Source organism: Neocloeon triangulifer, unplaced genomic scaffold, assembly GCF_031216515.1.
Source record: "Neocloeon triangulifer isolate White Clay Creek 2 clone unplaced genomic scaffold, ASM3121651v1 ptg000017l, whole genome shotgun sequence".
Classification (NCBI taxonomy): domain Eukaryota; kingdom Metazoa; phylum Arthropoda; class Insecta; order Ephemeroptera; family Baetidae; genus Neocloeon; species Neocloeon triangulifer.
The window spans coordinates 4,302,729-4,325,117 of NW_026775559.1; the positions used below are offsets into that span (position 1 = coordinate 4,302,729).

Sequence of the window (22,389 nt, forward strand, 5' to 3'; positions counted from 1 at the left end):
TATCTGCCAAATTCTTTATAAAGGGTGGTGCATTGCATAAAAAAACAAAGCTTCTCGTATCTTTTTTACATTATAAACGAAACATATATACCTTTTTTATTTAAAATGATGATTACTATATTTATGTACCTTGAGAAAATTATAATCCTAAATATAATTAATTACAATAAAATGTAGTAACTATGAATTTATGATCGATGTATTTCGATATGGGCTGTGATTGCCTCTAAGATATATGATATATCAATAAATATCATTTGCAACTGAATACAACATCAGAAAAATCAAATGGAATGTTTCCCATTGCGATTTTATGATTTTTTGTAGTTGAATGTAAAATTAGAAATTACACCAAAAAAAGTTGCAGCAAACTTCAGACTTCCTCTGTCGGTACGATATGCATAATTAATATTACATTCAATTCAAATATATATAAAAAAATTATACATACTCTAAAAATGTGATTGGGGGGGGGGGAGTTAAATTTAATTTTTTAAGGTAAAAAATAACATGAATTGTATGTTTGCTATTAATGGTAAAATGAACACACACAAAATTTACATATCTGCAGCATACTATACTTTGTGAAATTTATTATATAGTGCATAAATGATTGGGCTTAAGTCTTCTTTTTTTCATTTTCACTCTTTTATTTTCGGAAAATATACAGTTGCTACTTATTTTAAAAAAGATTTGTATGGAAAATCAAACAAAAAAATTAAAAGAAATAAATTTTAATTATTTGTTAAAATATTTGTCATATAATATTTTATCTATATTCTAACAGGTTATTCCTCCTGTGATATAGATGTCGCCAGCAGTTTTTAATACGCTGCCAGGGACCTTGCGGCGAAAGGGAAAGCCTGGAAAAGGAATGCGAGAGTGGGAACATTGCAGGTGGGAGGCGCGGCTAGTCAGGTACCAGCAGGTCTCCTCAGTTTCCTTCGCTCGCCGCCACCTTGCCTTGTAAGTCGCTGGATCAACAAACATCACAACAGAGAGACTGAACGGACTAGGCGCACCTTTTTATCCCAAAGGATGATCAGCTGGTGACAAAAGTACACAATTGGATCTCTTCCGTCGGAAAATGGCGAAGAAACTGATCAAGTTTGTCATCCTTTTCGACAACACCAATCTTCTCTACTTCCCTGGTCAGTTTCTGAGCGGCAGGGTTTTGGTTGAGCTCGAAGAGGACACGCCTGCCCTTGGTGAGTTTGCTTTTTATGGTATGAGTTATGCTGCGTGCATGTGTATTATTAAACACTTCAAGAAAGTTCTTAACTTTATATCGCTTTATATTAAACCCTAAAGTTTCTTTGGTTCTTTGGGCGTTTTTAGGACATAAAACAGTTTTGATGAAAATAAATTAAATCGATTCTCTAAATTTTTATGAAATTTTAATATGTTTAATTTTTCATTTTTTTTAAAGCTTCTTTTAAGAAATATTTTAAGGATAATAAACCATAAATATGCAGGCTTTTAAGTGATTTTCTTAATAAAGGAAAAAATATAATATTCAAGAAATTTTTAAGAGAAAGAGCTTAATTTTTAATTATGTAAAATCATTTCCAATGTGTTCACCAACGTTGAATGCTTGTATTATTAAGTAATTATTTTTGTATTATTAAATTTGGCTGAGGTAATGCAAAAGTGACGTCACAAGGTCGTCTAGACTCGCTAAAAAGGCTTGTGTCTCTTCCCACTTGCTGGGATGTCAACAAGTTTTCTTGTTAGATATTAGGAGCAGAACAAACGAGCCGCGCCCTCTCTTCCTCGGAATAAATCAACCGGCAAACTTTTCAATTGCATCTTGTGCCGCAAATATACACCATTAAAACTTTCAAGTGCCTTCCAGTTCAATTCGAACTTAAAGCAACAAATTTGCGGGGGAAGATGTGGCGACCTATGCTATGAATTGCAGGCAGGATTTGCATCGAATAATTAATTGAGCACAGGACAGGCAATAAATAGGCACACTGCATCATTTTTGTCAGAAATCTCAATTATTTCTAATTTTATGGCTACACACGGAGGCAATAATTTCCCGTCCGGTGCGACAATAAAGCGTGTTTTATCCCCGTTACAAGAGTAAACCACTTACGACTCGCGGCCATAAATTCTAGCGCGCGAGGTGCCCCTTTTTCCAGCACCACCACCGGGAATATTATTTTTCCATCTGATATGGCGTGGCATAAATTTCGCCACTCGGGCAAAAAGGGGCGACAATGGTGCTCATTCTCTTTGCTTTTCACCTGCCTCCGTGAGTTATTTCGCCGCCTCGATTGATAAACACCCTCCAGCCGGCGAAAATTTCCACCGTACTGGTATAATTGATAATGCTTCTTCTTTTCAGTACTTGACACTTAATTTCGCAGCAGTCGCTTATAATGTCTGAAACAGTGACATGTTAATAAATGGAAATAACAAAGTGCGAGAACCAAGAAAATAACTTTTATTGTGATGATTTTTTTATCATATGAGTTTTGAGTTTGATTATTTATTTTTGGTAAAATAAATAATGTAAAAAGGGGTATGATCATCTAATTAAATGTTTCTTGCGCTCTTGATGCATGGTTTGATTTGAATTTCGTCAAGAAAATAAAATACAAATCTCACAATTTCTAAGAATTCTTTTTTTTTAATTAATCTGAAACCATAAAAATAAAATTTTTGTGTCATGAATATTTTTAATAATTATAAACAACAATTACACATTTTGAATGGAAGGGAATACTTATAAATAATCACAGGAAGCTTCACATTTCAAATTTCAACCACAAGTCCCTTTTTTTAATTTAAATAAACAAACAAAATATCAAGCTTATAAAACAATTTGTCTTTACTCCGATATGCGCGATTGCCATTCCACAACCCTTTTGTATTATTAACACACTAATTTTACCAATATTTGTGTGTTTGCGAATTGCTTCACTACACAGCTTTTCCGCCTCATTTTCCATCTGACAGCAAAGCCATACTGGAACGCTTTGAAAAATTACGTTCGTTTACCGCGAATCTGGCAACCCAAACACCGCTCCACCGCTTGTTGAGGTTTCACCTGACATGAGCAATTAATCTCGTGTGTGTGTGTGTGTGTGTGTGTGTCGGCCCAAAACACACGAACTACCACAAATTGATAACAGTCCACAATTCGAATTGGTGCCACTCGGAAACCTTTGTCATCAGGCCCGAGTGGTCTCTTATTATTTCCGGCCTGTTTATTAGATATTTTTATTGCCTATTCCTCCTTCTCTTGGCTTAGTAACAGTAAAGCGACTGTCGTTTCTCAGGCCACTTAATTGCCACGGGTGCTGATGAGAAAAATAATATTTCCTAATGCATCTCTCTATGGTGACCTTGAGATTAGTTATCCTTATTTTTATTTCCAAAATTTTATCTTCAGATGTTCAGATGTCTTTTAAGACTGGGGTATAAAATTTTGTGGGAGTAACCCGAGGCTTATCTTCTGCTGGAATTAATTAAGACGGTAATAAAGCCGGGAGTCCAGAATTTATGCTTCTTATTAATTTTAATCCGTCTGGACGACAAATTATACTAAATTACACAAAGGGAGTTTCGCTCTCACGGAAAACGAAGGAAAATGCAATGCCATTGCGAAGGTGACGTCACCGCAACTCGTCGGTATTATGTGATTGTTCTTGCTTGGTACAAATCCAAGGTCTCGAGCAAAAGTGCACCAAGCAAAACGGCGACTTCCTTTATCTTTTGACGCTCAAACGGTGGACGTCTCAATCGTCAATATACGATTCTTCTTTGGTGCTCCAGTTTTTGGCCCACATGTGTGAAGTGGAATTTGTGAGGACGGAGGCGAAAACAATGCGCTCATTTTTCTACGAAACAGAGTAGCGGCGCGCACAAGATTAGGCCGGCAAATTACACTCTTTCGTCGGGGCGTGAGATGCTCTTTCTCGTTATCTGCGGGATTTCAGCTTGAAATTGGATTTTATTTCCTCCGCAGAGCGCAATTTCTCTGGCAGAAAAACACAATATTTCGCAGAGAAAGCCCAAATCAAGAAATATTTTGCTTCGCTATACGTTTTGACGAAAAATAAACAAAAAAAGTCATTTGAGCGTGAGAACACGAGTCAATGAGAAACCCCAGATTCGATGAATGTTTAATGAGAATTTGCTCTCTGACGAGGCACTTTGCAATATTAAAGCCTTTAAGGTGCTGCAAGCGCGAAAGCTCATGCAGGTGAAAAATCGTGACATCAAAAGAACACTCGAAAAGGAGTTTATTACATTCCGGCGCATGGTTCGGCACTTCTATAATTATGGTTGCCGTGTTGCATGACTACTTCTGGAAAGTGAAATTTGACGGATTGTAAATATATGTTTTATTGCTTGAAAAACCAGTAAATATCACAAATTTGGATAAGAAAGGAATAGTCAGCGTCAGCATTAATATCTCTCAATATGAATAAAATCTCTTTATTTATTTACTAAATTAAAGATTTTTAATATAAAATAATAAATCGTTGACCACTTTCACGGGAGAACAAATGTTTAGGCTATATTCTGTTATATTTTGTAATCAATATTAAAAGTTGTTGTTAATTCTTCCAATTATTCCAACCACATTGTTAACATTCAGTTTTGAATAAAAAAATCAGATTGATTAAAATGAATTGGTAGACAAAAGGACAATAAATTAAATTTATGTTTCAAATTTCTTCATGAGTTCCTAAAATTAAATCACTAATTTCTTGAATTTGAGATATTTAAATATGTACAGATCTTAGCTTTCTCTAATTTTTGTTTTTATCTTTATTTAACCTTTTATGATGTAGAATAATCTTTGTTCTGCTTGACTTTGCTCTTGAATATAATTATGCATTTTGAGTTCCGCTGGCTGCTCTATATCTAAATTGGTTCCAACTAGTCATGTTGCTAAGCACCCTGGGACGTATTACAAAACCGATCTTGAGAAGGAGGCAAATAGTTTCATAGATCGTAATCAAGTCTGCGTAATCAAAATTAGTTTGAAAACTTTGAATGCCCCAATGTTTGCTATGAAAGCGCATTGGCTTTGGCCAAATAATAGAACGCAAATTTACCAACAGAGGCAAATCCAAATAGTGGCGCCGAGAGTGTTTGTTTTGCATGTCTCTTTCATTATCCGCGCGCAAACATATACGTTGTTCAATCCTCGTGTGTGACACGCACATGAGAGCAATAATAATCACCAGCATGCGCGAATTTGGGGCGCAAAAATCCATATCGAAGCCTGCGGCGGGCGACAGCAATTTAATCAGCGCAAACATGCCCCACACGACATTCCTACCCTCCTAATTACGCAAACAAAAATCACACAAAACCCATTAATACGTTTTCTGTCCCGTTTCTGGCGCGATGCCCCCCAGGGAGCGCTCGATAAAACTGCTGCGGAGCTAAATTAAACCTGATGCGCAAAGTTTGGGTTGTGCCAAAATCCGTCTCCATCCATCACGAACAATTTAATCAAGTTTAACGTCGCGCGATTTCCATTCAATTAAAAGTTTTGCGCACTTCGCCACCGGCAGCTGTGAATTATTTACTTTCGCACCATAGGCGCGGCTTTTTGTTTTGGAGAAGTACGAGAAGTAGTTGGTTGTTTAATAATATCTGAGCCCTAACTCTGTCTGTATGAACCACTCGTTAAGTGGGGAAAAGTGCGAAAAATATTTCACCTGACCACCGTATTCAAGCCCGTGAGAAAATGAATAATTGAGGCTCGGAAGCGCCGCTCCACTTTGGAGCCATTTTCAGGATGAGTATATATGAAATGCCATGCACAGGAGAGAAATGGAGAAATAGGAAACGTTTGGCCTAGAAAGAAATTCGATAAGCCGCAAAGTGCCGAAATAATCAAATGAGGTGCTCGCCGTTATTCTCTCTTGAAACAATTTATTCTACTTCTCGCCTTTATTTCTGCATTGAGCATTGTGGAGCAGAACGAAATTGATGGCACACTTTTTTGTCTCTCGACTTTGAAACTATAATATGAAAATTATTTTTACTGGTTTTAGATAAATGGTTTATATTTAAATAATGGTCTACTCTAGAATACTGAAAAGTTAAATAATTGTGTGCAAATTGAGATTCCTATTTAGATAAAAAATTCATTTCATTGTTCACAGTTTTAATTAAATTTATATAGTTTATATAATAATTTCTATTTAATCTTTTTTGTAAATTTTTTTGATTGTATGTTTTGTAATTGATGGAGGATAAATAAATAAATAATAATTTTTTCACGCGGGTTCACGCGGTGGCCGATTTCTTTTTGATGTCGGGCGTTTTAGCAGACCTCTGCTAGTTGTGATACCCTTTCTGCTCATTTTTTCCAAATCAATTTTTTTCATGTATGACTTGAGTAGAATAAACAACAATAATATAAATTCTTTTATAAAAAAATCTAAGCGATTTAGAAATCCTGTACAAACTCTGTCTGTGTCACTCTCATGATAACGAGATAAGTACCACACACAGCGCTTTTCGGATTTGCTGCAAGGATCAGCAGAGGCACATGCACTGCGCATAAATTAACAATTCAGCACGTGTCGGTGCACAAATTGTCTCAAGTGCGGTGTGCGTCTAAACGGAATTTGATCATCGTAGACACTAAACTATCGCGAACGGCATTCCAACTGGTCATTAAATAGAGATTTTGCAAACGAGTGCCGTTAGATTTCAAAATAATCAGCCCTCAATGCGGTCATTCAATCGATCAAATTGCGGCATTTTTTTCTTTCCCTTTTATTTGCGCCACACGCTTTTGGAAATTCCTCTATGCAAATAATTTAGTCATCAATTCAAAACCGACGAACGAATTAATCCGTGAGTGGAGCCCAATTTGAATTTAACTGCAAACCTTGTTGCCGGTCCACAAATTTATCACAATAGTCCAACGCGGCGGCGGCAATTGAAAAACGGCTCGTTTTTCATTCTGCTCGCCCAGCACCTAATTCGATCGCTTTTTGTGGCGAAATTAACACCAGTTCGCACAATGGCCACCAAATCATGTCACGAGCATCACAATAATTCATTTGCATCACACGGAACATTTTTTTAATTTTAAAGTTCCGGGTGACAAAGTATGTAGTCGCGAGAACTTCTTTCTCCATCAGCAGCACCATCTCACTATGGAGGAAAAACACAATGCGTGCAATAAGCTCGGAGAAGAAAGAGTGTGTCTCTTGTTTCACGGAGGAATGCGAACATAACAAGAGAAGTGGCCGTTCGTGTGCATCGCGATCATTATTGTGGATGAGGAAAAATAACCGCCCGAGATGATGGTCCTCTCGCAGTGCATCTTTGTAATTGCGGTCAAAGAATGGCATGAAACGGCGGATGGACGGAGAGTGCAATTGGCCGACAAGCTGCAGCGGTCTAGTTTCAGCGCCTTTGTAGAAAATTGCGGTTCTGTGTCAACTATCATTATATTAATCTTACGCCTAGCCACACATAATCGGCATATGAAAAAATTGGTTTTTTTTGCTCCTACTTATAGTTTTTTACAATATATTCATCCAGTAAAATTTTTAATAAACATATTTTAATTTAATTATTATAATTTTGAGTAAATTTTTTATCACTATCATTTCCTTCAAATAACATTCATTTGTTTCATTTTGTGTGACGCATACTGTATATTAAATTTAAATTATTGTTAAATAAATATCACCCTGAAGACAATTATATACTTTGTTATAATTGGAAATCAAGATAAGTGTATAATGCATACCAGCATATTATGATTCATGGACTGTAACGTGAAAAGCTTTGAAAATTATTTACAATGGATAATAGAACAAAGAAAAAATCTTCAAAATGAAAAGAAAAAGTAATGAATATTATTATTTCTTCGAAGAAATGGTTTTTTTAATGCTGGCAAAATAAGAGCTGTGATTTTATTTCATATTCCGCCCAATTATCTTGTTATACTTAAGTCGTGGGTTTGGCAGTTAGGTAAACAAATGGCAAAATATCTCCAGGTGTTTTTCTTCATAATCCGATTTTGCAACACCAACTCCTTGTGCACATGCGACTCGCTCACAATTGGTCGTGGGCGAGGACTGGAGGCGTCAGCCAGAGCCGTTTTATGCCTCTTTTAGCCAAGGCTTGGCAAAGAGCAGCCAAAAAGATTCACTTTCACTCTCTTTGAATAATACGCTGCCAGGCTGACCTTTGATGCAACTCTCGGCAACGACGAGCGACACAAACATGCGTCGTCTGGTTTGCAGTCATAAATACGAGTTAAGGAAGCAGAGACGTGAGCGTCTGTGACATAACTCAGCCAGAGCTCATTAATATGCACGTGGCTCTCTCGCGCGCAGCCTGAAACACTCCCTAATTATCCCGGCTCGCGAAATCTTTACCTCTAAAGCCAGATTTAGGTGCAATTTAGCTCAAGCTTAAAGGGAGAAAATGAGAAATTGCTCGTTTTTATTGCACACTATACATTTGCTGCAAAACTTAATGTATATAAGAGCTTATTTGTGTTGACGGCAGAATGAGTTAAATTGCGTGCTTTGGCCGCGCAAATGGCGCATTTTCTTCTCACCACCAAGTGTTGACGCCTTACAGTGGCTCTAATCGCAATTTTTACTGCTGAAATAAAAGAAAGAAGGGCAATTTAAGAAGCTAGAAATTTCACAGTTTGAAGATCTCTCTTGCAATTAGTGCTAATTATAGCTAATATAAAACTAATTTTCAGAAAAAAATAGCGATGTAAAATTAAAATTTTACCAAATTCGAAACAGAGAAGTAAATTTTACATCGCAAAATGGAAATCAATATTTTTTGTTCCATTTGATTAGTGAATAAATAGTTGAATTACTTATCAATAAAATGGCTGAATGTGTTTGAAAATGTTTATAATGAAATTTTACTGTTTTTCAACTTAATTTGAGTATATGTAGTTTTAGATCAATAAAAAAGGTTAGCATGTTTGAAAATTTACTAAATCTAATTTCTATATTTTTCCCATTTATCATGCCGTATTATTAATAATTCAGTTTTTGTCTTTCCAATTTTTGTCGTTCTATAAATATTCTGAATATCCAATAAAGTGCTCAAATGACCCAACACAAAGAGAACAAAGTGACTTTGCCACCTTTGGCATCGACTTTTTCCGCCGGCAAACAGATTTGTCTCTCCACTGACGCAAACAACGCTCGCCAAAAGTTTTTGAATGTCGCCCGCTCGCTTCGCATTACCGATTCATCGTTTCCGATGTGCGAGCCGTCCAAATATTGTTTTTACGTTCGGCGCCCCGCTCACGTTTTTGCGAAATAATTCCGCGCAGCTGTGACGCGAAAAAAAAGAAATGCGCCGCAGCAGCCATGAGTTGAGCACGGCATATTACACCCCTAATTGCGGTCTATAAAATAAATGCCCGCAGATGGTGGTCGCATTTGCATTTTTTGGCACTTCTCTCGCCGCGAGAAGAATCACACGCAAGATTTTTCCGCGACCTTCTTTTCAACCACTCGCTTCACTCGACTTGCAGAAAGTGTTTTTCTGTATAGATTCGCGAAAAAAGAGTAGCCCATCTAGTTCAGAGAGTTTGTCGAGTGCTTTCATTTGCACTAAGTGGTGTATAAAGCTGCACAAAGTCAAACACAAACTTTCAGACCATGCTCAGCACCGCTTGTGCGAATATTTGCATTCACGTCTGCTGCTGGCGAGAAAAGTTTGTTGCAACGATTTGAAAATGTTTTGAAGCGAGTGGATAATTTGAAATGAAAAAATAAAAAAAGGCGGAATTTTTGTATAGTTCAACTCTGCATTCGTGCGCCCTCCCACTAATGGATGGCAAATAAAGCCCAGCCATTTGTGCATTCATCAATTAGTCATAACGCTTTTCGACACACCAATATGCAATTCTAATGATGTGGCTTGCGTTCTGCAAGGGCCATAAAATATGCAAAAACGGCAACAACTCTGCCTGCAGCTCAATATCTGAATTAATTAAAAAGAAAAAATTAAAATGAAATCATGAGCCAATTGTAGTTTAGAAGTGAGTTATGGTGAAATTTTCTATCACGATGCATGCCTAAAAATTTTCTTATGTATCAATCATTTTTTCTGTATAACTATTTCATTTATAGATTAAAAAAAAGTACAATTTTTAATTCAAATTTCAGATTTTTACTGGTGTAGAGTTAGTGCAGCAAAACCTAGATCAAAATTAGAACTTTTATCAGTTAATTAATTAGATTGTTTTTCTTGTTATTGTCTAAAAACTCTCAGCAGGTTTGGTTTAAGCTTTGGGAAAGTTATTTTTTCCTGTTAAGCTATGCATGAATTGAAATTTTCGTTTAAAAGCATGTGATGATCACCTGCTACTAATTGCGCTTTTGCGCCAACAAATACCGATTTAGCGTTTTTAGGTGCTTTGATGTCGGTCCAATTAAATTTATCGCGTTTCCGCACGTTGACATCCGCAATTTCATTGTTGTAGAGTACCATAGTTGTGTCAAAATAGATGCTTTACACTTGACGTGGTTAATTTATGCTTAATTAACATGCTACACCAGGCCACACTGCTCTCCATGCACACACAGACATTGAAAAGCGATGCAAAACGAGGCAAGCGACGAGCTCCAGTTGCACGTTATTTGTATAATTTGCATTAAGCGAGGTGGAAACTCCCAGTTCTCTGATTAGTCAAATTTCATTGCGTTACAAGGAGGCACAGCACAAAGCGAGGACAAAGGTTTCCTTGTTAAATTTATGCAACCATAAGTCTAGATCTAATAATAATTGGCAAGGTCTTCATTTAATTTTGAAGAGAGACTACCTTCTAGAGTTTGGTTTTGGTTTTAAGGGCCGTCATTACATGTAGTCAAGACTCCTTCGTAGTTTGCACTGTGAGTAAAGATAAAAAAAAAATTTACATAAAAAATTTTATGTTTTATTCAAACTTTTGACGACAATGAAAATTGGTTCACGCACTTCAGTTCACTAATTAAAATTATTTAATTAATTTCAGTGTATAAATTTTGTTCCAACGCAGCCCTAAGAAGGTGGAGGTAAAGTTTAACTTGGTGAACAAAAATAAATTTTTATAATTTAAACGTTGTATTAAAATAAAAAATAGAATTAGCTTCATTTTTTTAACTTAAATTCATTATAATTGCTGTTGTTGTGTATTTTTTTTTTATAAAATTATTTTCATTTATTATTCACACTGGATAAAGAAAGAATACAATGAATCAAAATTAATTACACCCATTTTAATTTAACAGTAAATCTGCTTTCAATTTTTTCAGTTAAGAAAAATAAGTGCATTGACCAGTACCATTCCATTACTTGAGTTCACTTTGACTCAACAATGGTCGCAACAATAGCCTCGACCCGTCTGGCTGGTCCGTGCATGTTCAGCTTCAGCTGAGAGCGCCCTGCAGCCTCCAGCAGTTCACGATCTCGATGGTAACGGTGAAACGGTGGTCGCAGCCGAGAATAAATGCGCGCGGACTCCGTCACCAACACTATGTGTTGGGATAGTTTTATGTATTAGCAAATGTACCGACACATGTACAGCAGCAAGTCTATGTGCGCGCACTTAGCATGCATATTCATGGGGTCAAACACCCGCCCAGGCGAGCACGTTGAGTGTAGCTCACAAAATTAGAGAATGTTTGCAAGTCCCGGGAGCTTTGCCGTTCGGTCGCAGCAGCCACTTTGTCGTCTTAATTTCCCAGTGGAAAAACCGACGGTATATTTGCATACTTTGCCGCCACTTTTATCTGCTTTTTCATATCAGGCGCCGAACATGAAAAGCTAGACGGCGAACTATTGCAAGTTTTTTCAGCGCGGCAACACGTGAGGTTTTATAAAAGTAATAAACTTCAAGTTTACTGCAAAACTTAAGCAGTGTAAGTGGAATTTTTCTAAAATATAAGTTTGACCAGCGTTTAATTAAGAGCAGCACCTTATCCAATAGTGCCACTTATATGAGTGCGAAAACTATTTTTGCAACATATAATTATTTATCTGCCAAGCAAGATAACTGTAAGACCACCACAGCACACTTCTTGCTGAGTCACAAGACTTGTACTTTACACGCTTGGCCAGAAGCGAGGAGGAAAGTGGCGTGAACTTAAAACACCAATTTAAAAGTTTAAACGTTTATTTTTAGACCCTCTCTGCATGTGTGCAAAGAACAGTTTTAAGTTCTAATAAATAATAATGTTTGAAGTTTGTGTAAAAAAATAAAATGGCAAAATTTTTAATTTAAAAAAAATATATAATATAATATTAATAATTATAATATTGAAAGGGAAGAACAAAATTGTAGATTTGCCTCTAGTGTACCGTGCAATTTTTGCGTAAATAGTAGCAAAGCTGCCTGCTCTTTGACAAACATTTCGCCATCTGCCTATTTACAACTTATTTCCATACCGTGAATCAAAATTGAGCATCAAAGTGCCCAGAGGGTTTGAGTTAATTTAAGGTCCGATGTCAAACAACTGTGTCGACAGAGACGAGGCGCCTCTTGATTAAAACAAAGTGCAAAACAAGATTATTAATTTCAACATGAACGTGTTCTTTGAGCGCAAAAACGTGTGTATATAATTTTGTCTGAGCTGCGAGTGAGCATTCTCAAGGGGAGGAGTTGCTAATTGGCTCGCGTGAAGTAGCGTGCAAATTAGTCGCCCATGAGGAAAATTTGCTTTCCGTAATTGCCAATTTATTGCTAGCACAAATGTAAGGTGCTTTGAAGCAAAAGTCAAAAGAAAATGTTGAATTAAGCCTGGAATTTGTAATTAGCTCAAGACGTAATTCCACCCGGAGTTAATAAGTCAAGGGCCCTTAAATTTAGGCGACAATTAAATTTCTTTAATCTCGTGAGCTTCCACGGCTAATTAACGCACCGTCCTGGAAAAGTCTTTAAATAAACAGATAATCGCACACGCAAAGCAAATATCCAGACTGCTTTACAGCGTCTGCTGTTGGCGCGGATTTTGGTTGACGAGACTGTTGCTTTATGCGCGTGTCCCTAATGTGCTTACTCTAATTTGGCGGCGACGGATTTGGGATAACGTCGAGGCACGGATACGCATTAAACCGTATACGTACGCACGCAGCAAAGTATAAATGATGTACCGAGTGAGAGAGGTGGAGAGGAGCGCTTTCGTTTGAACAGCAATTGCTGCTTGTCATTAATAATTTGCCTGCGCGTGATAAGAAGAGCTGCTGGCCGACCCATCCTGAGAGTGGGAGGATTAAGTGCACCGGGGTTGTACGTCTACGTTGAATGCCGCTGTTCTGAATATGCACGAAAGGGCTTATTCATGCATATGCGAGGCGTGTAAAACGAATAGCGAGAGGGCTGTTGACGCCCAAACCGCGCCTAAAGGGAAAGAGATATGGTGAGCCGCACTTTCATTAATGCTCAGCTTAATAGAATGTAAAATTATTTTACCCCAGGTGCGCGAAATTTATTTCAAGATAATAATAAAATGTTCTTTGCGCAATAATTTAAAAGCGTAAAAATTCAGTGCTTTTCCATGTAACAAAAATATTTTGTGAATTGATTATTATTATACGTTTTAATTGTTCATGTGCATTTGTTTAAATTTTTAATCAAATCAGTTTATAAATTCAAGCGTATGCTGCGCTACAATTTTCCATTTTTCACTCTCAAATATTTTTTTTACTCCAATATGAGCCGGCCTTGTTTTTCTGTACACCACATTGTTTTTTTTTATTTTTCATTTTTACCGAGCGAACTGAGCAGCTCATATTTCAAGCTGGAAAAAGTCAAATGTCGAGCGGGAGCGTCATAGTGCAGCAGGAGCCGCGAGCTAAAGAGCAAAAATTGCCTTTTGTGTATATGTGACTGAAAAAGTAGTGCGGCCAGGTTCAGGCACATCCTATTTGTAAATACCCGGTGTGCTGTTGCAAGCCGAATGGAATTTCAGAGTGACTCTATCGCAGTGGGCTATTAACTGGCCCTCTCACCGTTACAGCGTGGACGAATCGATTGTAAAAAGCTGCAAGGCAAAAATCCAACTTTGATCCACGTAACTCCCAGAATGTGACGTCAGAGTTGATTTATATTTTCATCTCTTTCATTTGAAAAAAAACGTGGAATACCTGTTTTCTGCATTTAAAAATTACAAGTGAAAAGAAAGAAATTTTCTCTTACTGCGACTCGTCCGGCTGCTTTCTCGATTTCGACCGATTGAAATTCAACTCCTAATTGCAAACCGCTATTCTGTCTATAAAATTGTACGAGATCGATTGCATATTCGTCCACATAATCAGGTTTTGCTGGTAACACCATGCTGGTCCCAGATATGACCGGCTTGAGCTGCAAGTATAAGTCATGAGCAGGAAGATGCTCGCGCCACTGGGTGTATGGGTGACAAGCCCCAGATAAAACTCACAAAGCACAGACTGTATCCCTCCAGACCTGGAATTCACAGACCTAACGCATAAAGTTGGGAGACTGATAAGCAGGGGGATTCAGCAAAAGGAGACTTTGGTGACGCCACAGTGTTCTGAAATTTGAAAGCTTTTGTCAAAACAGAGTAATAAAGTTTTTTTTACGGTTTTTACATAAAAAGAAATTGGTTGGTGGACAAATGGTGCAATAAAAAAATGAAAATGCGTTGATCCCGACCATAGTGTATACATTCGATTCTTTAGTCAATATTTATCGTTCCCATTTTCCTCCTCGTTCCGCAAACATAAATATGAAAGCCGTTCCAGATTAATGTACCCACGCACAGCGATTTATGAAAGCAATCCCAGTAGCAACATGAATTAATTTGCGAACGGGGCTTCCGTCAATTTCCGTGTCCAGTATACAGACGATTTATATGGAGTAAAATTTTCCCCTGCGCACAAAATTGATTTTCAGCTGCCAGCTGGCTTCGCTTCATGAAAAATGATAAAATCTGTTTAAATTTCTCTTTCGCTCCTTGTTTACATTTTCCAGTTGGTGGGCATCAAGTTTTTGCATCTGATGGAATCTGGCTCTTACGCGGTGATTTACGGCCTTCAAAGTGTGCATCTTAATTAAATTGCGGGCGGAGAAAGTGCATCATCGCTGTACACGCGGCAGATTAATTAAAGGGGCAGCGGAGCGAGCGAAAACTCGTTCCGTTGCAGCCCGGCTATAGATTAATTCACTCGCAGAAACAATGCGAGCGAATAGATGCCCTCTTGCCAACGGCCGTCGCAGTGATTATGGTCATTTTGACGTTTAAATCAGCTACGTTTTGCGCCACATTTCATTAAATCCCCATTGCTTTTCGCGAGAAATTCAATTGTATGCCAAAAGTGTTAAAAGTAACGACTTGGTTTCCTTTTAATTGCACATCAAGGGCAGTCGGGCTCCCTCAATTACAGAACAAGCCTCGCAATTACTGCTCATTAAAGAAGCATTTTTATGGTTTCTGGATAAAAAAAAAAATGCTGGTTATTGCGCTCATTCTCCATGATTTCTACTGAGGAGTTAAATAAAACGGAACATTATTATAGCTCTCTTAAATTAGATCTTGATTTTATTAGCTATAAAATGGAAACTATTGTACTTACTTAAGATTCTTACGATTTTTACTTTTCTTTTTCTAAGAAAATAATGCATAAAAATAAATAGCACTACTTTTAGAAAGCCAGCTTTAAATATCACAAAAATTACAGTACGACAAAATTGATGCTGAAACTTTCATCTACCACCCAAATCCAGTCAAAACTAAATCATCATCAATTTTGTTTCAAAACTTAAGTGAAAAAGGTTAAATTATACAAGATATGAAAACATAAATAAAGCCTCTATATATTTACTCTAACTATAGCATTCAAGCTTTCAAATAAATTCATAAAAATTTGTTTGAGTGTATAACATTTCTCTGACATTTTGTAATTCATATTAACTTTTTCCGTATTTCGTTCTCACTTTGACTTTTAAATTAAATTCCCAACCCGACCCAATTAAACACCAAAAAGTAAGAAGTGGTTTCTTAAAATCACCTCACTGCTCTTTTTCTCATTCGCGCATGACCTCCTCATTTTAATTAATTCGTATTTTTTCCGCAGGCCTACATTTCCACGTAGTGGGCGAAGGCGTGGTTCGCGTGCAGAGCGGTCGCCACGAACGCCTCTATGACAAAGAGAATTACATCGATTTCCGGATGCGACTGCTCGGCGAGCCTGGTGAGTATTAAGCAGAGATGATAATAAATTTGCCCATATTTTGCGGGCCTGAAAGGAACGGCGGAGCAAATTTTATCGCCCCGGTTGGCGGAATTTTATTAGTTTCCTAACTGACGCGGTGTAAGAAAAACAAAGAGGAGAAAACGAGAGAGCGATCTGCGATTCACGCCGCTGCTAAAGTGCCGCACAGGAAGGAAAGAGTTTTCGCAGACGGCGTCTCGAGTTTACAGCCGCGTGCTCCCTTCCTTGGCACCGCCGACGAGAATACTGATTATGCCAATTGTTATTCATACCTGCGTGTGTTTTTCTGCCCCTTTCTGCTCCCTTAAAGAGAAAGAGCTGGAATTGTTGCTCTCGCCCAAAAAAGAAAAAAAACACCCCATAACTTCTCTGTTACAATTTCGCTATTATTACCATTATATTATTAATAATCTTGACTTGAAATGAGAAAAAGTTAAAATGCAAGTATATCAAATCAAATTCCAATCCCGATGTTAAAAATTTTCGTAGCCTTTGCTTCCATTGAAATATTTTTCAAAAGTTTGTTTTTCTCAGTCAGGCTTCGAATAAATTTATTAGAATCGAAATGTATAAAACAATTTTTTGAAGAAAAAAATTTATATTATTAAAGGATTTTTATGAATTTTGGCAAATAAACAACAATAGTAATTTAGTTGTTGTCTATTGTATATACACGTAAACATCTGGTAAACATGTACAATTTTTTGTTATATACTAATTATCATATTTTGAATAATAATTTTCATTTTTTCTTTTTCATTATTATGGATGTGTTTCCTGTATAACATAAAATTTAATTGAATATGCCATTTTCTTCATAATGGTGCTCAGAGATTTAATTAATTTTCGCATTTAGATTGTTTTAACAAATAATCATACATGGACTGCACATTTCTATTTCAACGAAGACGTTTACTCCAATTAAATAATAGCATCTCATAATTGCAAATTGCCTTGGGCTGTAATCATCCATTCCCAAGTTGAATTATTTATCTCTGTTTTGCCAATTTACTGGCACGACGGTTGCAAACTGACCTGGCGTAAAACGTGGCAGGAAAGCTAGACGTGCTTTTATCTAAATGAAAAGCATTTATCAGTCGGTGAACGGCGCGCGACGGGCGCTCGCATTTGCAGCAGCAAGAAAATGATCGCACTCGATGGATTTATCTCCGACTCTAATACGTCTGCAAATAATGTTGCCGGTGAAAGAGAATGTGATCTTGCATCGTCAAGACTCCAACTTGGTGAGAGAATGGAGTACATGCAATAATAAAGCACATGCATAATGGAACAATGCTATAGCACCACATTGTATAATAATTTCCGTGCAATATATGAGCTCCACACAGTTTTGCTGCTGGTAGCGAAGAGCTCGCTTGATTACACTCATTCTCAGCGCAAAATGAATGTGCTTTTGAGCGGAAAAATGCAAATTTTCTGCCGGCAGGATGGTTAAAAATTCAGAATTTTTGTTTGTGTTAAACAAACCTTCTCGGTGCGATGCCACTGGTGAAAATATGACGTAATTATGGCTATAAGGTGTGTACTTTCTGTAGTTTATAGAGAGTGTGTGAAGTACGGAAGCAAAATGAGAATCGCTGAAAAAAATGTTAGCTAACGCAACGTTCAATGTAAAAATGATGAGGAAAAAATCGCATTTTCTTCTTCATTTTCTAGAGCTCAAAATTGTCAGTATTCTTTTTTGTTGTTTTCTTTCATTTACATCAATTTATTGATTTTCCTCCAATATTAAGCAAAAAAATGGATCACAAAATTATTATTTTTTTCTTCTCCAACGAATTTGATAACATCATTGATATATATCTTCAAAATTTCATACATCATCTTTTATAATTTGGAATTGATAATGGTATCAAGCTCATAGCAAATGTGAGCAAATAATTGCCTATTTTTGAATAGTGTACATAAATAAATAAGTTTAAAAAAGCTTATTTGAAGCAATATAGTAACAAAAGTAAACAATGTTTTAGTTAATTTTTTTAAGCAACAAGAAGCATAACCGTCTTTGTGGAATAAGGTGCTCCAATTTCAATTTAATCCTTTTGTCTGAGAGTAGCACTGCAATTAAACCAAGCGAATTTATAACACTACCCTTTTCTGCGCGATGAATATGCAGTTGTCCTCATAGCTCCGCGCAAAACTTTTAATTAAATACAAACCTGCCGCTGTTGCTCCCAGTCGTGAATCGGCTTTTCTTTTTCTTTTCACGTCGCTCCTCAGCTTTGCTCATCAGATTTGATTTTCCAGGTCAGGGACCTTCAGTTCTGTCTCCAGGGATCCACAGCTTCCCTTTTAAGTTGGGCCTTCCACTGGGACTTCCGTCCACCTTCCTCGGCAAACATGGCTGGATCCAATATTACTGCAAAGCGGCCCTGCGGGAGCCCAATGGCCTCACTCACAAGAACCAGCAGGTCTTCATCGTCATGAACCCCATCGACTTGAATCTCGAGCCGCCCATATTAGCTGTAAGTAATTTTTTATATTGAGTAAAATTTAAAGATCTAAAAATCTAATAATATCATATCCGTAATTATACATACAATATAATATTTTATAATATTGACTAGATAAGCGAGTCAAATTTTTTTATTAAAAAAAAAATATTGAACTTCAATTTTAGTTGAAGTTACTAAAATATATCAATTATGGGAAAATTTTGATAAGTTTAATTGTTAGTCTTTTCAATCCAGATTTTAAATTTTTGTTAATGTGTCATGAAACTCGTGATTGTCCAAATTATTGTCATGGTGGGAGCTGCGTTTAAGTTTCGTTGCACTGCTGCAAGATAAAAGCAGACGAGCACTTACTACTGGTCTTGTAAAAACAGCTCGTTTTCCATTTTGCAACCAGGGTCTTGTAAATTATTAATGCTAAACAACTCGCACTAATTATGAGTTGGGTTGGCGCTGGCGCTGGCTTTTCATCCAACTGCTCATTCCGCCCGGCAATTAAATTCATGTTTGCGTGTGCGCCGAGCAGGGAGCAAACTTTGATACCGGCTTAATCTTTGCAGCCTCCTGACGAAAAGTTAGTTGGCATGTGGACCGGCCGCGCGCCAAACAAAGAAAAGCAAAGTGCGGTGCCGCCGACGCTTAGGATAAATGCAGCCAAGGCGCAAATTCATTTTGGCTGCTGGCTTAAAATATGCATGATTAATAAGCAGACCTGCTCTGATGAATAATATGCCGCCGCCCAAAACCCAGGGAGTGAATGGAACAAGTGGAGAGAGCTTTTTTGCCAGCGATGTTTGTGTTCCGCGTGCCCTGTCAAATTCCTACAAAAGGGTGCCCGCGTTCTGTTTGACTTTCCAGAAATGCGAAATTCGTGTCTCCCCAGAGTGGAAATGGCTTTTTCTGCGTCCTACCAACGTTTTGAAAGGAGCATTATTAAAAAAATAAAAAATAAAAAAAGGTCCTACTAGGTCCATATAATCATTTCATTAAAAGTCTTTAAAAGACCAAAACTCAACAAAAGCCTTGTAGGAAAATGAGGGAGAAATTTTCTATAAAAAGTTTTTCTTTGTGATTTACTTTTTTTACTAAAAATGATGTCAGTCTTGGAATTTTTTGTCCATAAACAAAGCATTATTAACTTTGAAATTAGCTATTTTACTCTAAGGCCTCTATTTTACAGCAACCTTTTCGGTGTGAAATTGAACACCGTCTGGGCATCACATGCTTCTCGTCAGGCCCCGTGTTGTGCCGCGTGGCGCTTGACCGCGGTGGTTACGTGCCCGGCGAAACAATCGGCATTTCGGCCCTCGTCCACAACCGCAGCAAAGTGACCATCAAGTTCACTAAAGCCTCCCTCACCGAGGTGAGCACTTGCATTTCCACCTTTGATCTTGTCTCGAATCCCGTCCCTACAACTAATTACGAATTCCTGTTTTGCATTTATGTAGACCATACAATACCTGGCCAGGAGCAAAGTGGTGCAGGCCGAAACTAGGGAGCTGGCCTCCCTGTCCAGAGGCAAAATCAAGCCTGGCGAAAAGGATGAGTGGCTGAATGAGCAGCTTTACGTACCGCCACTGCCTCCTACGAACCTAAGGGGCTGCAACCTCATCAGGATCCAATATGACGTCTATGTAAGTTTTTTGCTCTCCCATATTATATTGATTTGTAAAAAGATATTTATATATTTTTCATATTCTACCTACTCTTATTTAATTTAAATTTTGCAAGAAATGATTTCATAGATTAATTTTTTTCTAGAAGAAAAGATAAATTTTTCTGTCAAAAAGGAATTTATAATTATATAGGTAAACACAAGCACTACTAAACTTAATACCTCAATTTTAAATATTTAATTTCTTTTGATTATCGGCACAAAAGGGAAATCTGTTGTGTTATCGGTCGTTTGTGTTTTACTGCTACCGCTTGGCTCTGATTCTGTATAAGACATGTCTTTTTGGTCTTACAGAATCAGACCTATTTCCTAGAAGGATATAGACAATTAAAAAAAGATATGTCGAAATTAAGTAATTGAAATATGTTATTTGTACTCAAATGTTGACGAAAAAAGGTTTTGCCCTTTTTCAATTTCCATAAAATGAAAGTTTAAATATTTTTCTGCGCATTGTTTCAGTTCATAATAGACCCTAAGAGTTTGGAGAAAGAAATCAAGTTGCAGTTGCCAATCATGATGGCCACATACCCGCTGCGCTCAGGCTCTGGTGAGGGCACTTTGGCACGCAAGCAGGGCGCCCACTACCCATCAACGCTGCCCATTTTCCGGCCGTGGCTGGACGAAAAAACGTTTGATTGATGATCCGCGTGGCGAAAAGAGACTCGAATTTTGATGATGCCATTACCACACACTCACTCACTAGCTCACTACATGTGGCCATGCACTTTTTGCCTGCGCGCCCTGAAACAGATTTTAGCTCTAAATGAAGGCGCCCATCAAGCAAATCTTTCTTTTTTTACACGCAGTAAAAATGAAACTCATTATTTCTGGAGCAGCAACAAGGTTTTACCTTGATTTTCACAAGTTTTTGACGAATTTGCGTTTTCACTACTTTGTTTATTGGGAAAAACATGCGGTTGGTGCGGCCCAATTTAAATGAATTTACGATTTTTTCACAGCCAAAATTTTACAACCGAATGCTTTGAATGTCCTCACTAGACAACATTAAATGCATTTGTCCTGAGTTAACATGAGCTAAAAAGAGGAGTGATGAGGTAGAAAAAATTTAGTGTGTGCAAGCAAGCAACGCCAAAAGATAATGTAAAGTGAAAGCAAGTGTCTGTTTGAGTTTTGAACAATAATTATTAACTTCTTGCTTCAATTAATAAGGACTAGTATTTGAAATGGATACAGAACCTACGCTAGCATGACTGAATAAAAAAAATTATTTTTCGATAGTTTTGTGCTAAAAATGTTTGATACAAAACTGGAAACCAGCTCAGCAGTGCTCAAGGTGGTGGTGATAAACAAGGGTTACTAAAAAATTGTAACCCTTTGCTGGGAATAATAAATTGATAATTCATACAACATGTCTATTTTTGGTACAATTTAGGGGCTTGAGCTGTAACCAGTTTTGCTGTGGTAATATTAAATTATATTCTGTTAATATGACAAAGAATCTAAATAAAATTGACAATAATTGAAACTCGCAGTGTGCAATTTTTTTCATAAAAATTTCATGCACATCCACAAGGGATTTAAGACAGAATTTAAATGGCAAAATTAAAATTCTCAAAATTATTTGAAGATAAAAATATCATCAGCTTTATTTTCTCATAAAAATATACATAAATGCACTTCAGGTGCAATGAATCTAATTTTCCAAATGCCTGATTGTGAGTGGTGAAAACCGTGAACACTGATTTTCACTGGTACACCCGCATAATATTAAGGGCCAAGGCGATAAGACAACAGAGAATTCACTTCCGCCCAATACCCCTAGAACCAACCTAGAACTTTTGTAAGCTTTTGTGTCACGACTGCACTGTATGCGCGGTTTGTACTCAAGCTTATTCACTCTACGGTGTCATGACGACTATTTCTTCTAAATTCGCTGGAAAAATTTTCCTACTGCTGTCATTTTTGACCTTATCCATTTTAATGTTATTTGGGTTATTTGATCCTCGCAGCGCAAACACCAGACAAGCATCAAGTTTCCTATCGACATTCAATCTTACCTCAATGCTTGACGACGCTGCTACT

General features: G+C 37.2%; 1 protein-coding gene across 1 annotated transcript; it reads left to right on the forward strand.

Moving 5' to 3' along the window:
- Positions 1 to 920: 920 nt before the first annotated feature.
- LOC132203532 (arrestin domain-containing protein 4) lies at positions 921 to 21,831 on the forward strand. Its single transcript, XM_059631363.1, has 6 exons — positions 921 to 1,208; positions 16,060 to 16,176; positions 18,466 to 18,683; positions 19,852 to 20,034; positions 20,120 to 20,305; positions 20,806 to 21,831. Exons 1-6 carry the CDS (start codon positions 1,088 to 1,090, stop codon positions 20,983 to 20,985), a joined length of 1,005 nt encoding a protein of 334 aa, XP_059487346.1. The 5' UTR covers positions 921 to 1,087; the 3' UTR covers positions 20,986 to 21,831.
- The last annotated feature ends 558 nt before the right edge of the window (positions 21,832 to 22,389 follow it).